Here is an 18,272-nt window from a genome sequence, read left to right as displayed (position 1 = left end):
TAAATTGAGAGGGTCAAATGATTAAGGCACAGAGGTGTATTTGCCATTTGCATATGCTGTGTGTGTGTGTTTGTGCGTTTTGTGTGTTTATATGTGTGTGTGTTTATGTGTTTGTTGTGTGTGTGTGTGTGTGTGTGTGTGTGTGTCTGTTTGTGTGTGTGTGTGTATTTATGGGTGTGTGCGTGTGTTGTGTGTGTGTTGTTGATAGCTCTGATGATTCATAGAGAAAATTTAAAAAAAGATTATTAATCAGTGGCACACTGTACATATTTGATTGGGATAGACTAGGATCTTCTTGCCTTTGAACCTAGTCACTGCATTACAAAGGCCAGAAACTTAACCTAATTGCCTTCACAATTATTTCATTCAAATTTTTACACATACAAGGTTTAAATCTGTTTTCCATTTATGTCTGCAGGTTTTAGCAGTCTTCAATATTACTAATTAAAAAATTTTACACATTTTATGTGTGATAGTCTAAAAAACTGGAATCTTTCCGCATTTAAACCCAGCCACCGCAATGTGAGAACCAACATCTTGATCATTTTAGCTGCCAAAATTATAGCCGATTTTAAAATTTAAAAGTTTGAATCTTTTTTTATTCAGCAAACATCATTTACACTGAATGGAAACATCTTGCACCCTCAAACCTGCCCAGATGATCGAGACATGGTGGCCTATGTTCAAGACGGCGATCTCTTCATCAAACTAATTTCATCTTCCATCGAAGTTAGGCTCACTTATCTGAGAAGGAGTTAGAGTTTTTTCTGGTTCTTACGTTTGTTTGTTTATTTGCTTGTGTGTTTGTTTGTTTGTGTGTGTGTGTTTTCGTAGCACTAATTTACTTGACACTGACTGACTGTCAGATGACTCTACTTGGATTGACAACTGCCGAAGTGCCGGCGTACCGTCGTACATAGTTCAAGAGGAGTTCGATAGGTTTGTTGGCTTCTGGTGGAGACCTCTGGATCCTAGAGCTGGTTGGTGGGTTGGTTGGTTGGTTGGTTGATGGGTTGACTGAATGGCAGTCTGTCTGGTAGAATTGCTTGTTGATTGATTAGTAGATGTATTGGCTAGCTGTTTGATTTGTTTGTTTGTTGTGCATTTATATATGCACTTGTATGCTTAATTATGCTTTGTGTATACGTGTATGCTAATATTATTTATCTGTCAAAGATAATTAATTAATTTATAGTCCAGCAGAGATAATTAATTACGACAAAAACTCAAACAAATTTAGAGTTAAGGACAGTCCGTCGATACAGATTGCTGTATGAAGAAATAAACGAGGGTGAAGTTGACATCTTGAATATCGTCTCGCACAACTCTCTGGGGTCCATAGTCGATCAGTATCGATATCCAAGGCCTGGTTGGTTGGTTGGCTGACTGGCTGATTGGTTGGCTGATTGATTAGTTGGTTGCTTGATTAATTGGTTCATTGACTGATTGAATATTATGCATTATTTTTGTTGTGTCCATGTGTGAGCGTGTACACATTGTTTGTGTGTTTATGTATGTGTGCGTATGTTTGTACTTGTGTGTGTGTGTATTTGTGCGTGCATGTGTGTGATGTTTGTAGTGGCGTAATTGAATTTTGGTAATCCTGGCTCATATTCTTGCTCTGCAGGGACCAAGAATGCAACATCTGATCTTAAAATTATTGAATTTGTGAGGAAAGGAGACGCAGTTGGTTTTGTTTTCTTTTTTTACTTTCGTTCATTCAATCATATTCATCCATCAATCATTCATCCATTTATTCATTCATCCATTCAGATAGTAGATTTGGTGGAGTTGAGCTTGATTCGACCAATAATGCAACTCTTCCCTGACGCTGAATATTTACTAGATGCTGGTTGGTTGCCAGATGGAAAGAGGTGTGGTTTTGTGTGTGCGTGTGTTGTGTGTGTGTGTGTGTGTGTGTGTGTGTGTGTGTGTGTGTGTGTGTGTGTGCGGCTATGTGGTTTGGTATGTGTGTATGATTCTGTTAAACAAAAAGGCACATACAAACAAGCGTCTTTTTTTCCAGACAATCAAGCAAACACACAAACAAACAAATCCAACCAAACACATGAACGAACAAACAAACAAACAATCCAGAATATATGTAGTACTGATGAACAGACTGCAAACAATCAAACGAACATACCTGATTCCAATAAAATCCTTCTCCTACTACAACAAAGACAATGTCAATAATTCAAAATTCCCCAAAATGTTTAAAGAGAAAGACCTAGGGGGTAGTAGTTATGCTGAGGGGGATATAAGGGCTTACCTGCTACTCGAAGAGACATCTCACAATGGTCTTTGGTTACATGTTAGTTTGTTTGTTGTTGTTGTTGGTTGTTTCAATTGTTGTTGTTGTTTCAATTGTTGATGCCGCTGAATAAGGTAAATCAACCTACAACAACACATCAAACAAACAAACTAACAGCCATGCAAACAAACAACCATACAAACAAATAACAAACAACCATACCAACAAAACACCAATCTCAACAAACACCCATACAAACAAACAAACACACAAACAGACAGACTAACAATCAAACAAACCAACAACCATATATACATACAAACACACAAACAGACTCACAATCAATCAAACCAACAACCATACAACCATACATACACACATACATACATACATACATTCATACATACATACATTCATACATACATACATACATGCATACATACATACATACATACATGCATACATACAAACAAACAAATAGGCCCACAAACTTCTCCGTTTCCTGAAACCCGACTTGAAATCGCCGCCATCGTCGAAACTTCTTTCAACCTTCCAAAAATCTCAACGATCAACAGTACCAACACCAGCACGGACCCCTAGAGCCAGCACCGTCAACAACAACAATTACAACGACAGAGATGGCGCCGGCAACAGAAAGCCCAACAGCATCATTGTCGTAACTGAGGAAAACGACCATGACGATAATGACGATCACGACTTCGATTTCAACGCCAATGACGTCACCGACGACGATGACGGCAAAATAGCCAGCGACCACTTTTTCGATTGCGACAACGGCTACGCTATAATGCTTGATACTGATGATGATGACGATAATGACGATGATAACAATAATCGCTGTAATGATAACGACGACGACGATGATACTAGTAACAACAACGACTACAAAAACGCCAGTGAAGCAAACCCGAATATGAGCGTTGACACGGACAACAACAACACTAGCGCGAATAATAAAGGAAAGCTTTGTAACATTGTATCGTTCATATGTGGCGTAGAATCTTCTGGCTACCTTCATTTGCGCCACGTAATCGTCGATCTTAAGGAGTGTTCACATGCCGCTCCATCGTTTGCGGGGAATAATCAGCAGAAGCCGCTAAGTTCGAAATCTCTTTCTATTAGTTATTCGTGTTTGTCTTGTGTCTTCTCTCGTAGGATGATTTGTTGGTTTGTTTGTGGACTGATTGGTTGGCCGATTGGCTGGCTGGCTGATCAGTTGATTGATTGACTGGCTGAATGAATGATAGCTTGATTGATTGGTTGATTGATTGATTGATTGATTGATTGATTGATTGATTGATTGATTGATTGATTGATTGATTGATCCATTTGTTACTAGTGTAACATTATTTCAAAGCTCAATAGCGTTGTGATTATCACCACAGTGATACACGAGCCTAAGGTACTACAGAATAAGAAGCTGACATCTGGGGAGTGGGAGGTGGATGGAAAGAATGTTGGTGCTTCATTCTTTCATTTCATTTTTTCACTCGTTCATTTTTTTATTCGTTTATTTAGCTACTCATTCATTCATTCATTTCATTTTTTTATTTGTTCACTCAGTTGTTCATTCATACATTTATTCAATTGTTTATTTGTTAATTTGTCCGTTCATTCATTCATTCATTCATTCATTTATTCATTCATCTGTTCATTCATCTGTTCATTCATTCATTCATCCATTCATTCATTCCATCACTCATTCATTCATCTTTTCAATCATCTCACAGCTGTGGATTGATCAAGTTAACAAGATCATATACTTCATTGGATACAAGGATACCCCATTAGAAGCCCATCTGTATGCGTGTGTTTGTGTGTGTGTTTGAGAGTGTGTGCGTTTGTGTGTGTCTGAGTATGTATGTGCTTGTGTGTGTGCGTGTGTGTGTAGATAACTGAATGCATCTATTGATCAGCGTAAAATTAATGATTGAATGAATAAACTAAATAATGGATGAGTGGATGAATGAATGGATGGACGGATGTATGAAAGCTTAGATAGACTGAAAAATGCTCATCTGTTTATGTATAAAATGTTGATAGATTGAACGAGCGAACCAATAAATTCATGTACAAATGAATGAGTGTATGAATGAGTGTATGAATGAATGAATGAATAAATGAATGAATGTATGAGTGAGTGAGTGAGCGGCAGACAAACAAGTAAATGGACGAATGAAATTATTTTTTACAAAGTTACCTGATGACATACGAGACCAATAGTGACGAGAACTTAATGCAGCCTGTCAGGATAACTAAAGCTGGCTACTCCAATAGCGTCATCATGGATGACGTCAGTTCCGATGACGATGATGATGATGAACGAATGAATGAACGAATGAAAGAATGAATGATGGTAATCATGACTGGACGAGAGAGTGAATAGATGAATGATGTTTATGATGATATTTACAATGAATGATGAATGAATGAGTGAATGAATTTTTTTACCCTGAAAAGAAATGCAAGCTCTTCATAACAACGCTAAGTTCTTTGAAAGTGCCCAACATATGCGAAGTTTACTCGATTTCAATTGGCTCTTCAAAGGTCAGTCAAGGCCTCTCAAAGGTCAAGTTCGTTTATGCTGGTTCCCTGCATATACCTGGTTAGAATTAGCAACTATTTTTTTATGAAAGTGATTAAGTTTTTACTTTTGTGGCAGTGGTCTACGGTTGCTGCTGTTGTCTTCCGAGTGCTACCAAAGATTCATAAATTTAATTTCAATTAATTAAACCTAAACTCTACATAACTCAAATTCCCAAAAATTACATCTTCCCATCCCCTCCCGCACTGATCTCACGCAGACATCCAGCAACCGATCTCAGATCCACCGATCCCATTCGACTTCACCTCCAGTACAGGAACCAAACTCTACGGAATGGTCATTAAACCACCATCGTCGTCGTCCCCACCACCTCCTACTCTTCCGCCATCATCTCTCTATTCATCTCGTGTTGAAACGATGACGCCCTCGAGTCCCCCCGGAGTGCCCAACTCAACTGCCGGATCATCCAAATATCCGGTTGTGCTGTACGTTTATGGCGGACCACACGCACAACTGGTCTCTAATGTCTTTTCCGCATATAGGTCAGTAAGTTTGTTCGCACGTGTGTGCCTGTATGTGTATGTGTGTGTGCGTGCGCGTGTGTGTGCATGTGTGTGTGCGTTCACGACAAACGAATCGTGCTTGCTGATCAACTAATTAATCATTTATTTATTTTAATGCACTGATCATCACGAGTATGCACCGTCAATCACCATCACCCATCTCAATCGACTGCTACTTAGATTCACTCTGCAGAATAAACTCTCTCAGTTCGGTTATGCGGTTGTCATCATCGATAACAGGGGCTCAGCACACCGGGGCTACATATTTGAGGGCCACTTGAAAAATAAACTGGTCAGTTTTGATAGGTCAATTTGGAGATGGTCTATTTTGATTGATTGGTTGGTTGGTTTGGTTGGTTAATATGGTCGGCTTTGTTTCGATTCGTTGGTTAACGATGCTATTTAATTTTGATTGGTCGGTCGGTGAGTTTGACCGGTTAGTTTGGTTGGTCTTTTTTTGATTGGGATTCGTTGGTTAGTTATTTTGTTTGCATAAACTATGACAGGGTAACATAGAGATATCGGACCAGGTTGAGGGCTTGCACTACGCAGCCCAAACCTTCGACTTTCTCGATCTCGAAAGAGTGGCCATCATGGGATGGTCGTACGGTCAGTTTCGGTTTTACTTTCATCTCTTTAATAATAAGAATAATAATTATTGTTGTTGTTATTATTGTTGTTTTTGTTTTCGTTAGGTGGCTACCTGGCGCTGATGGGCCTAGTTCAAAGGCCTGATATATTCAAGGTTATGATGATTTCACGACTTATTAATTTATTCACGCATTCATCCATCATTCATTTTTTCATTCTTTTTTTTGAGGCACATAACACAATCAGCCATCTATTCAATCGTTCGTTCATTAATTCATCCACTCATTTAACAAGCACAATCGACCATTCATTCATTCATTCACTCATTCATTCATTCACTCATCTATTCATCGATCATTCACTCACCCATTCATCGATCATTCACTCACTCATTCATTCATTCATCAATCAATGAAGGTAGCGATATCAGGAGCACCTGTGACGTCATGGTTGTTGTACGATACCGGATACACCGAGCGGTACCTGGGTATGCCGAAAGATAACGAGCACGTTTATAAGAGTACGTCCGTCGTCGAGAGGGCCAATCAATTTCCTACGCAGTTTGTATTTTTTTTGTATTGTATGTTTTCTGTATTGTATGTTTTCTGTATTGTATGTTTTCTGTATTGTATCTTTTCTGTATTGTATATTTTCCGTATTGTATGTTTTCTGTATTGTATGTTTTCTGTATTGTATCTTTTCTGTATTGTATATTTTCCGTATTGTATCTTTTCCCTATTTTATCTTTTCTGTATTGTATCTTTTCTGCATTGTATATTTTCTGTATTGTATGTTTTCTGTATTGTATCTTTTTTTTATACTGTATCATGTTTTTTTTGTACTGCGTCTTTCTTGTATCGTCGAAGTGACTGGATTTGAATGCAGAAAGATCCCGGCCAACTCTCACGTACATGTGCACAGCGGTTCCCTACCGTTTGCAATCGTGTATCTGTACGGACTGACTGGCTGTGGGTCTGTTGCGCTATATAAGTGACAAATTATTATTATTATTATAACTGTTATTATTATTATTATTATAACTATTATTATTATTATTATTAATACTTAGAGAAGGCAGACTTTTTAAAAGTACACGCTTGAATGGATGAAAATGTCACTTCTTATCATACAAGCACATGATCAAATGAATTGATAAGGAATTGCAAACCTTACGTGCTACGGGTTAGTTTCTGAGTCTTCCTCAAGCCGTTTTGCTGTTCCGCCGTTATTATCAAAAATTATAATTATTGTAACTAATTATTAATTATTATTATAACTAATTATTATTATAACTAATTATTATAACTAATTATTAACTATAATTATTATCTGTCATTCAGACCTACCCGAATGAGAGACATGGAATAAGAAACGCCCAGTCACATGAACATTACGAATGCCTCCTGCTTAGTTTCCTTATGAAGAATCTGTGATTGATTGGTTGATTGAGTAATTGATTGATTGATTGAGTAATTGATTGGTCGATTGAATAATTGATTGGTTGGCTGACTGGTTGATTGGTTGGCTGACTGGTTAATAGGTTGAGTGATTGATTGGTCCACTGATTGTTTGAATCATAGATTAAAATATTGGTGGGCTGGCTAGTTATCTAACTGGTTGGTTAGTTGAGTGAATGATCAGTTGACTGATTGATTGGTTAGTTGAGTGAATGATCAGTTGACTGATTGGTTGGTTGGCTGGCAGATTGATCGATCGATTGATTGTCTGACTGATTGATGGTTTTTTTAATATTTTTAGATGTTATTAAGTTAAAACCCACATAAATGCTTTCGTCTTTTGCATTGATAACAATAACATTTATAAACTTGATAAAGCCATGATAATGACTAAATGATGACTGCGGTTATGATGACGATGATGAAGAAGATGGTGATGATGAAGAAGAAGATGATGATACAACCAAACGCAATGATGATTTTAATAAATGTTTTACTTATTCTATTTATAAACTAATATAAAGACATGATAGTTATGATTAATATATATATATATTAAGAGAGATATATATGATTAAGATATAGATATATATTTATATATATATATTCGTTAATTTATTTTAACAATTAACCAAAAATATATGTTTATTTTTTACTTAATATTATTTCAATATTTAATAATATCATGGAAATAAAAGGCATTTCCTATTTCTCATTGGTTTCGTGTTTTAATCGAATTAAACTTTAAAAAATAATAAAAATAACAACAGTAACATTCGCCGAAAACTCATTATTAACGTTATTGTCGTCATTATTGTTGTTGTTGTTGTTGTCAGACACGCAGGTTATGAAGACTGCCTGTCGGTCTCAACACTTTGCAAATCATTTCAAAGTTTTGGGTCAACAACAATATATCAGGAGAGAGACGAACCTTGTGAAAAGGAAAGAGTACAAAACCAACAAATGGATAAATGTATATCCACGCTCACAATCCCCAATTTAGCTTCCAAAATTTACAAATATTAACAATTACAAAGACTTTAAACTCTTAATTAAAACGTTCGAAATCGCTAAAATGGACTTATATAACACTTTAAATCTACCATCAACGAGTTTAATTTGGACGGATAGATCATTTTCTAAATATTTTTTAAATTTCTATTTTATAAATTTTATAAATATCTATAAACTCTGTCTTATCTTCATCTTACGTGATATAGAGTATACTATGATGGAGAAACTCTTTATTGTTAGAAACCTAATGATTTCTAGTTGCACTCATTTGAATAAACGCCTATCGAGATAGATTTCTCATTGAATTTGTCAACTATATCGTTATAAAACATTTTAATTTTGCATTGAGGTTCTGGTTTTTTTTTTCTCTTATACATTTGTCAGTAGCAAGGAGTGCCTATTCATTTATCACATAAAACCTCTTCCACCTAATTCGTCACGATCTACAATTACGGGAGTCTAGAAATCATCATCATCGTTATCGCTACCGTTATCATCATCTTCTTCATTACAATTATTATTATTATTATTATTAGTAGTAGTAGTAGTAGCGTATTTGTCAATATTTTTTATTCCGTTCACCACTATTTCGACATCATTATCGTCGTCATCGTCATCATCATCATCGTTATTATCTTTATTATTATTATTTTTGTTGATGATGATGTTACTCTGGTTATTGTGGCCGTTATTATTATTAATATTGTTGTTGTTGATATCTTTGATGTCACCATGATGAGATGGCGATTGCGTTGCTGCTATAGGAACCGGTGTTGTTAATTTGTTAGTGTTATTAATGTTATTTTTTATTTTGTTATAATTATTATTATTACTGTTATTATTATTATTATTAATTGTTGTTGTTGTTTTTATCGCATGAGAAGGAATAAGTATTGATCTGTTTGTGATCTGTGCCGTTGGTGTCTTTGTTGATGTCATTGATGACGTCATTTTTGCTGATGTTTTTGATGATAATGACGTTGACTGATTAATACTAGGATTAGATTTCTGTTTTAAGAATAAAGACGACGACGACGATGTGTGGTTTTTGTTGTTACTATTATTGCCCCTTTCAATGTGATTGACAGCTCCGTTAGAGTTGATTCTATTTTTAGGCTCTGATTTCAACTTTAATCCTCTCAAAAATTGCTTCGTGTTCTCTGTTATTTCCTTCTCGTCCAAAATTTCTGAAATATAATTTAATTTATTCATCTATTCATATTTTACCTTAATTTAATACGTATTTTTTAACCGGCTAAATAAATTATATTTATAAATTTTCTAAAGTTTATTATAACAAAGAAATAATAATACATATTAAAAACACTGACAACGCCAGTGTTGAGATAATAAAATCTAAATTTTCCAAAACCTAGAGTATTAATAGCAGCGAGAATTATCTCATCTCTATATTTATGTGCACTGCAAATAGGATTCCCGCTAAAATCTAATTTCGTGATGTAGAACCATTTCTTACTGATGACATCGGCCGTTTCAGCTAAGTTATCGATGAAATTGTTAGTGAAGTTAGCAACCCTTAGGCTGACGCAGCTCTCGAAAGCTGCTATCGATGTCAGATTGTCGCCTGCCACATTTAAAATTTTCAGTGTTTTCTGGTGGAAAGTGAAAGAAAAAAAATTTAGAAAATAATTAATAAAAATTATTATTTTTAATTAACAACAGTAGTAATAATAGGCCCCAACCGAAAATGCAAAAACACTAAAAGGGTCGACAATCAAAGAGTCCCCAGGAGCCAGTTTCTGGCATTCGATGTTCAATTCTTCCAGCTGCTCAACAGTTTCAAAACCCTCCAGCACACATATATGATTGTGCCCTAGATATCTGTTATGTTAAATTATTTTCATTATTATTATTAGTAGTAGTAGTAGTATACAATCATTTACAATCGCTATTGTTGTTGTTTCGATGAAGTCATAAAATAAAACATCCTTTCTTTTCAATTTAGATAAAATATACAAATAAAAAGACTTACAAAATATGAAAATACCAAAGCAAACAAAATCTAACATACAAGTACAAATATACAAAACATACATTTTTTTCAACTTTGACAAGTTATCAAGATACTGTATCCTCGAGATACAATTGTTTTGTATGTAGATAGCCTCAATGTAAATATTCTTAGTCAGATCTGGCATTGTCGTCAACTGGTTGTCATATAGATAGAGCACTAACAAATTAGGGCATGATTTCAGTTCTGCGCCCTGTTGAAAGATAATTTTTATCTTAAAAAATAAAATAAATTAACTTTGGATGTGAAAATAAACGAACAATCTCAGTAATCTGCCTGTTTTCTAGATTCAAATGTGTCTGCTTTTTTAAAAATCTGGTCAAACTTTCATCACGTTTCTTATTCAGCTGTCCGGATTTTTTACGGATCAGCATGTCGATGGTTAATTTGACCATCTTTTCAATTTAAATTAATTTTAGAATTATAAAAAAATATCTTTTATATTGAGAAATAGTATTTTCGAAAATTTTAAGCTAGAAAAACTGTTTATATTGGTTGCTAGGAGCAATAAACTTTTAAAAGTAAACTGATACAAAACATTAACACGTCCAAACCCAGGAATTGAAATAACACTCCGACCTCGGTATGTAGTGAATCTCTCATAGAAAGAAGCAAATAAAAAATTATGTTCCCAGTGGTGTACAGACAGCCTGAAAAAGAGCTAAAATGCCGTAAAAATTTGAACGAACGAACGAACCTTCACGAAATTAGCCCAGAACTTCAAGATTACACACGTTAAATAAAATGCACACACACACATATACATATATTCGGCACATTTGAATGAACGTTGATAATATGATAAAAATTCAATCGAAACAAAAAATTTAAAGATCTAAAATGAATGATAAACGAAGCTTAAATATGTTAAAATCCGTGTAAGACGTACAGACATAATAAAATAATTATGAAAGTAATACTAATAATTATAATAATGATAGTAATAATATAATTTTTATTATGTTAACTATAATATATATATATATATTCAACATATATTACATTAAGACTTTTTGGCGCCAAATAAATTTTCCTTCATTAGTTTCATTCGAAGACTTGTATAGTTAGAAAACTCATTGTTTGAAATATCTGGAGTTGATGTTGTTGGCATGTTAATGAAAGGTGCTGATGATGATGTAATTGTTGATGATGATGATGATGTTATTGATGGTGTTGGTGATGATGTTGACGTCATTGCTGCTGTTTTTGTTGGTCTGTTGATAGAATTTTTGATGTAGTTGTTGTAGTTGTTGCTGAAGTTATGTTGTGACTTATTATTATTAATATTATCGACATAATTATTATTATTATTATTATTTATATTATTTACGATCTTTGGGGTTTGAACATCATTTAGATTGAATTTATCAGGCAATGATGGCGACGACGTTCTCTCCAACCAATCGTAGATGGAGTTTTTGTTATCATCATCATTATTATTATTATTATTATTATTATTGTTTATATTATTGTTATTATTTACGATCTTTGGCGTTTGAAAATCATCTAGAGTGAATTTATTAGGCAATGACGACGACGACATTCTCTTCAACCGATCATAGATGGCATTTTTGTTGTCATTATTATTATTACCATTATTATTATTATTGTTGTTGTTGTTCTTATTAGTATTATTAGTAGTAGTAGTATTATTATTATCACTAACATTCCAGCTAAACAATTCAGTATTGGTCTCAACACTTCTAGCAGTAAGAGGTAACATTGGAGTAGTTGACGCTGCTGCAGCAGCTGCAGCTGCTTCAGTTGTAGTTGATGTAGTAGCTGCTGCTACTTCTACTGACGCTGGCTCTGGAATGTTATCGAGCATCAGTTCCATGGATCTCATGAAGTTTTTAATGAAGGAACTGGAACGAATGATTAAATATTATTATCGTGATGAAATGTGATTATTAACAATAAATAACAATAATAGTAAAAATAATAATATTAATAACAATAATAATAATAATATAAATTATCAGACATATCAGTGATAAGAACAAATTATCGAGACATACGAACAAGTTGAAGACAGACAAACACGCATATGCATATTTTGATATATATGCACAATCACACAGATAACCAAACATACTTACAAACACACACATACACACGAAAAACATAAAAACAAACATACAAACAAACAAACACAAAACAAAAACAAACGTGCAGAGATAAAACACCTTTCAAAGTGTGATCTCTTCAATAATTTATTGAGTGATAATAGATAATATCTCCTCAGATGTTTGGCAGTTCTATGTTTTTCACTTTTCAACTTCTTTATCATTAGATCATCTGTCTGTTCTTTGGTCTGTAACGTGTGGCTCATAACCTCAGCTGATTGGTTAATTGAAAGATTTGATTGGTTGGTTGGTTGAATGATTTGATTGGTTGGTCGGTCGGTTGATTGATTGGTTGATTAATGATGAAATCGATGGTAATAAAGACACTTAATTAAAAAAAATAAGAATGACTATGACAATGATGATGATGACGATAATGGTGATTACTACGGTGATGACGATGACGAAGATGAGAAGGAAACTAACAAAAGACAGCCCCTACCCAACCAACCAACCGACTGACCAAACAACCACCAACCAATCAACTAACCAGCCATTCACCAACCAACTAACCAACCTTTTATCTCCTCAAGAGAATCAACATAGAATTTAATGGTATTTTCGACTTCTTGTTTCTGGTTCAATGTTTATTAAAATTACAAACTTAACAATACCTACATAATCAATCAACCAATCAATCAATCAAACAACCAACCAACCAATTGATCGATCAATCAATCAATCAATCGATTAATCAAATAAAAAATAAATAAAGATATAACAATAATCCATAATAATAACGATGAGAACAATCTTTTATTCAGCTATAAAACCAATGAAAATGGTGATAAACTGACGAGTAGAATAAAATGAAGGATAATTAAAATGTCAAATGGAGTATTAATTTAATATATAATAGTAATAATAATAATATTAATAATAATAGTATTATAATAATAATGATAATAAAATAATAATAATAATAGACCTTCTGGGTATCTTGTTTAGCATGCATTAGTAGCTTCTCCTCAGCTTCATCTAATCTTTTCCTAACTTCACTGACCCTGTTTTGTTCCTCGTTCAACGCCGAAGCCAAATTTTTCAAATCTACATTTTTTTCATCTAGAACCTTCTTGAAGTTAACCTCCAGATTCAGAATGGCGTCTTTGTGCTCCCTCTCCTTTGATTCCTGGGCTTTCTTAAAACGTTCCTCACTTCTTAGATTGAAGGAATTAAATTTCTGTTGGAATTTTCTCAACTTGTCGTTCAGTCTGCTCACTTCATCGCAGGACTCTGATAGTTTTCCTTCAAGCTGACTCTTCTCACTGGATATGACTTCGATGGTCTGGTGTAATTCTTTCAGTTGCGACTCTTTGCTCTGCAGACTCGTTAGAAGTGAATTTTTTTCATTGGACAACGTCGACAGAGATAATTTGCACTGCTGGAGCTGCTTCGAGACGGAATTTATTTCCACTTGCAGCTGGTTTATAGTCTTGATGGAGTTACCCAGACTCGAATCTTTCTCACTTAGATCGTAAGTTAGTTGGTTTACTTGGGACTGAAGTTTGGAGAGGGATTGAGATTGTTGTTCGTGATCTGTCTGGCTCGCCCTCAGCTGGTTCGCCAGTTCATTCTTCTCAGCCATGCAAGTAGTCAACGTCGTTTTCAACTTCTCTGATGTCTCCTTCAACAGCTCCATCTGTATCAGTAGTTGAAATGAAATATACGCATTCTGCTATATAACCCATCAACAACATGACAAAGCAACAGTTTTAAAAAGTTCGCACTAACAACTACCAACTCACAACAACAAAAACAAAATTTCTGCTACTGCCACTACTACTAATAATAATAATAATTCTAGTTGAAACAACTGACTTCAGCTTGCAAAGACATTTTTTCCTTAGTCAGATTTAAAATTTCCTTAGAGTGTTCTGCATTTTTCTCCAATGACACCAAAGATTCTGAATCTAATTTCTTCTTGGCGTCGGAGTATTTCTTCATGACGTCATCGTATTTTATTCTTTGCTCTTTTAGTTCTTTCTCCAACCTCGAAATATTAATCAGCAAGGATTGCTGTGACGATGGCTGAGATGTTTTTAACAGTGACGACGCTGATGACGATGATTGTAGTAGTGCTGGCTGTGGTAATGATGATGTTAGTGATGATGACGGTGGTGGTAGTGGTGGTGGTGGTACTGATGACGATGATGACCTTGTCAGTAGGGTAGTTCTTTTTTTCTCTTGATGCTGTTGCTGTTTGGGCTGTCGATTCTGTCGCCACTGTTGTTGTTGTAGTTGCTGTCGTTGTTGTTGAGAGTGATGACGATTTCGATAACACTCTTTGGTCGCTTTTTGTTGTTGTTGTTGTTTAGTTTTCGGTAAATTATTATTATTATCGAAATTAACTTTTAATGACGTTTTGCTATGGCTAGCACCGACTATGACATCACTCTTTACATCCCTATCATCAGCACGGTCACTATCATCTTCACCATCGCTCAGTACCCTCACCATCTTCGCACTATCTCTCTCATTCTTATTATCATCGTCATCTGAGAATATCTTTGAGAAGATTTCGTTATCGTCGTTGTCGTTGGCTTTCGAAAAGTCATCGCCAACGGCAGCATAATCATAGTAATCATCGTGTTCCCGACTGGGTGGTGTTGAAGAGAATCTTTTGGTGATGTTGTTGCTGATGTAGATGTTGTTGTTGTGGCTGCTACTGCTGATGTGTTGTTGTTGCTTATTATTGGCATACGGTGAAGGAAAATTTTGTTGTTGTTGTTGATGTAGTTGTTGTTGCTGATGTCTTTTCTTCATTTCCTCTTCGACTTGCAAATGTTGCTGAAACATTTGTTGCTTCAGTTTACTGATTTCACTTTCTATGTGCTCGTCTGCCAGCAGAAGTAATTTTTCCCTCTCTTCTGAAAGTTCTCTGTCTTTTTCTTTTATGGTCTCTTGTAGTTTCTGCATGTTTGTGTGTGTGTGTGTACGTGTGCATATACATCCATGTGTGCGTGCGTGCAAGTATACATTTAACCGGACTACACTTGCCAGTGCAATGAGCCCATGAGTCAACAACACCCTTTTATTAATTTTTAAAAATCTTATTTATCTACAATATTTTATTTCATTTTATTTATCTAATCATCTGCTTTTAAAGTTTTGAGATGAATAAAAGGGTTTCTATTATTACCTTTTCCCAGTAGCATCTCGTTGATTCTACTCTCTTCATGACGTCATCTTCGTGACTTTCTTTCATTCCGGCATATTCCTTCTTAATTATATTTAATTTGTTCTCGTATTCTTCTATCACTTTCTCTCTCTCTTCATTCATTTCTTTTATCACTTTCTCTTTCTCTTCGTTCATTTCTTTTATCACTTTCTCTCTCTCTTCGTTCATTTCTTTTACTACTTTCTCTCTCTCGTCATTCATCCACTTCGTTTGCGACTCTTTCAGTCTATCTTCTATCTCTTTTTTCTTTAGTGCTGAAAAAAAGGCAATAATATTAATAAACAATAATCTTAAAAATGTCATCTATTAGTCATCATCACCACCGTCATCATCATCATCATCATAAATCATCATAACCATCACCGTCACCGAAAGAAATCATCATTATCAGTATCAACATCATCATCATCTTCTTCTTCTTCATCACCAAACGACACCACCACCATCACCATCATCAACAACAACATCAACCATCGTCGGAAGATTTTCTGGAAAGTTCAACTCTCTTTTTCATCTCAACCATGTCCTTCTCCAGGCTCTCAACCAGCCTATCCCGACGCGCCAGTTTCGTTTTCAGTTTCGTTATCGTCGTCTGCTGCGCATCATCATCATTACTACTACTTGCACTTTCACTTTCGATTTTGTTATTTTTATCCTTCCTGAAATTTTCAACATTTTCCGATTTCAGTTTCTCTATTGACGATCTCAGTTGCAGTATTTCTGAATTTTTCAACGTTAATTCGTTCGTTGATGACGTCAGTTTTTCAGTCAGTCTCTCGATTTGAGTGACATTGAGGTTGCATTCGTTTATTTTTAGCCCAAGGTCATTTTTAACTCTCTGAAGGTCAACCTCGGTGCTTGATATAGTCTCTTTGAGTTTTATTATTTCGCTATCTTTTAGTGAAATAGAATCTTTCAAATCATTTACAATTTTTTCATATTTTTTATCGATATTTAATCTATTCTCTGTCAGCTTAATGATTTCATTGTCTTTGGATTCGATTAAATTTTTTAGACTGTCTATGGTCCTCTCATATGTCTCATAATTGGAGTCTTTTTCCGCAATACATTTGCCTCTATTTGGCGTAGTTGTTGTTGTTGGTGGTGGTGTGTCGTTGTTGATGTTATTGTTATTAGTAGTAGCGATGTTGTTGTTGTTGTTGGTGTTTGAGCTGGTATTGTTGATGTTTTCTTTGATGTTGTCATTGGTGTTAATGTTGTTAGTGTTGTTAGTGGAGATAATGTTGTTGTTGTTGTTGTTTAAAAGTTGCAATTGTCTTTTCAGAGTTTCAATTTCCAGTAGAAGCCTGCCCTTCTCGTCGTCGTGCTTCTGCTGCAGTTTGCTATATTTCAAGTTCTCTTCCTCTATCAGTTCGTACTTTATGTCTTTAAGCTGGGTGGATTGAATGGAGAAATGGCAATGTATGGATAAATGAATGAATGAATGAATGAATGAATGAATGAATGAATGAATGAATGAATGAATGAATGAATGAACGATTGAATGAATGAACGATTGAATGAATGAACGATTGAATGAATGAACGATTGAATGAATAAATAAAAGAATAAATCAATCAACCAATTAATCAATTAGTGAATTAATAAATGAATCAATCAATCAGTGAATTAATAAATGAAAACTTACTGCAAGGATGAACGAAAGAGGAAAAAAAAGCAAAGAAAGAATGAATGAACGAATGAATGAATGAATGGATAGAAAAATGAATGAATAAAAGTGATAACGACGATGATGACGACGACGATGATGATACTAACTCTACGCTTCACCATTTCATTAATTTCAGTCTCTTTCTCTTCTTCCAGCTTCATTTTTAACTGAACAATTGAATATGGAACAAAATTGAAATCACCCCTCACTTTACCACCATCATCTCTACCACGTTACCACCACCATCATCTCCACCATCAACACCTCCCCTTACTTTTCTCATCATCTCCTCCAGTTCACCCATACATAGTTTTTTGGTTTTGTCTTCGATGTGATTGGTCGACTGGCAGTACTCGATGTAGAGCTGCTTCGTCTGGCAGAGTTCGTCCTCAGTGGTTGAAAGCTGTCGCCTGCAAATTTTATTTTTAAATTTATTCACGCACCAATTATATTAATTAATTAGGACAATTAATTAACCATCAATCCCACAATCAATCAATTAATTAATTATGTTAATAATTAGATGATATTTTATGCTGATTAATTACTTGAGGGTTTCGATTTGATTTTGAAATTTACTGCAATGTTCTTCTTTGATAATTTCAATGGTCCTCTCGTTATAAATCATCATCTCCTCTTTGCACCTTTGGTAAGGGTGGATAATGAATGAATGAATGAATGAATGAATGAATGAATGAAAATGAATGAATGAAATGAATGAAATGAATAAAATATTGTAGCCAACCTTTCGACAGCCTCCCTCTTGTCATCATCATGATCTCTCACGAGATCACTCATTCTCTTACTCAGCTCTCCATA

The 18,272-nt window shown here is 34.8% G+C and overlaps 3 protein-coding genes across 3 annotated transcripts in view; 1 reads left to right on the top strand and 2 right to left on the bottom strand.

Annotated features, from left to right (window-relative positions):
- HELRODRAFT_194672 (hypothetical protein) overlaps positions 1-8,146 on the top strand; it is a gene marked incomplete at its 5' end in the record, with an annotated part of 8,799 nt that extends 653 nt beyond the window's left edge. The window contains 17 exons of the mRNA XM_009033498.1: positions 659-754; positions 1,628-1,686; positions 1,774-1,874; positions 2,098-2,314; positions 2,736-3,375; positions 3,661-3,731; positions 4,006-4,076; positions 4,472-4,568; positions 4,736-4,880; positions 5,080-5,255; positions 5,277-5,362; positions 5,564-5,675; positions 5,890-5,992; positions 6,079-6,128; positions 6,392-6,534; positions 7,044-7,156; positions 7,315-8,146. Coding sequence (XP_009031746.1) covers positions 659-754; positions 1,628-1,686; positions 1,774-1,874; positions 2,098-2,314; positions 2,736-3,375; positions 3,661-3,731; positions 4,006-4,076; positions 4,472-4,568; positions 4,736-4,880; positions 5,080-5,255; positions 5,277-5,362; positions 5,564-5,675; positions 5,890-5,992; positions 6,079-6,128; positions 6,392-6,534; positions 7,044-7,083 — 2,207 coding nt within the window. The 3' untranslated portion in view covers positions 7,084-7,156; positions 7,315-8,146. The remainder of the gene's footprint in view (positions 1-658; positions 755-1,627; positions 1,687-1,773; positions 1,875-2,097; positions 2,315-2,735; positions 3,376-3,660; positions 3,732-4,005; positions 4,077-4,471; positions 4,569-4,735; positions 4,881-5,079; positions 5,256-5,276; positions 5,363-5,563; positions 5,676-5,889; positions 5,993-6,078; positions 6,129-6,391; positions 6,535-7,043; positions 7,157-7,314) is intronic.
- Positions 8,147-9,295: 1,149 nt separating this feature from the next.
- Positions 9,296-10,872, bottom strand: HELRODRAFT_182769 (hypothetical protein; the record flags this gene model as incomplete). Its single annotated transcript, XM_009033497.1, has 6 exons — positions 9,296-9,401; positions 9,473-9,632; positions 9,818-10,058; positions 10,149-10,287; positions 10,501-10,670; positions 10,738-10,872. 6 exons carry the CDS (start codon positions 10,870-10,872, stop codon positions 9,296-9,298), a joined length of 951 nt encoding a protein of 316 aa, XP_009031745.1.
- Positions 10,873-11,229: 357 nt separating this feature from the next.
- Positions 11,230-18,272, bottom strand: part of HELRODRAFT_194670 (hypothetical protein) — a gene marked incomplete at its 5' end in the record, with an annotated part of 13,111 nt that continues 6,068 nt past the window's right edge. The window contains 11 exons of the mRNA XM_009033496.1: positions 11,230-12,342; positions 12,664-12,791; positions 13,532-14,242; positions 14,422-14,685; positions 14,953-15,513; positions 15,743-16,035; positions 16,253-17,174; positions 17,561-17,620; positions 17,728-17,863; positions 18,002-18,097; positions 18,199-18,272. The exon at positions 18,199-18,272 is cut by the window's right edge and continues 57 nt beyond it. Coding sequence (XP_009031744.1) covers positions 11,481-12,342; positions 12,664-12,791; positions 13,532-14,242; positions 14,422-14,685; positions 14,953-15,513; positions 15,743-16,035; positions 16,253-17,174; positions 17,561-17,620; positions 17,728-17,863; positions 18,002-18,097; positions 18,199-18,272 — 4,107 coding nt within the window. The 3' untranslated portion in view covers positions 11,230-11,480. The remainder of the gene's footprint in view (positions 12,343-12,663; positions 12,792-13,531; positions 14,243-14,421; positions 14,686-14,952; positions 15,514-15,742; positions 16,036-16,252; positions 17,175-17,560; positions 17,621-17,727; positions 17,864-18,001; positions 18,098-18,198) is intronic.

This window comes from Helobdella robusta, assembly GCF_000326865.2.
Source record: "Helobdella robusta unplaced genomic scaffold HELROscaffold_92, whole genome shotgun sequence".
Taxonomy (NCBI): domain Eukaryota; kingdom Metazoa; phylum Annelida; class Clitellata; order Rhynchobdellida; family Glossiphoniidae; genus Helobdella; species Helobdella robusta.
The sequence above is the reverse complement of the archived record's forward strand: the minus strand, read 5'-3'. Positions and strand labels throughout refer to the sequence as shown.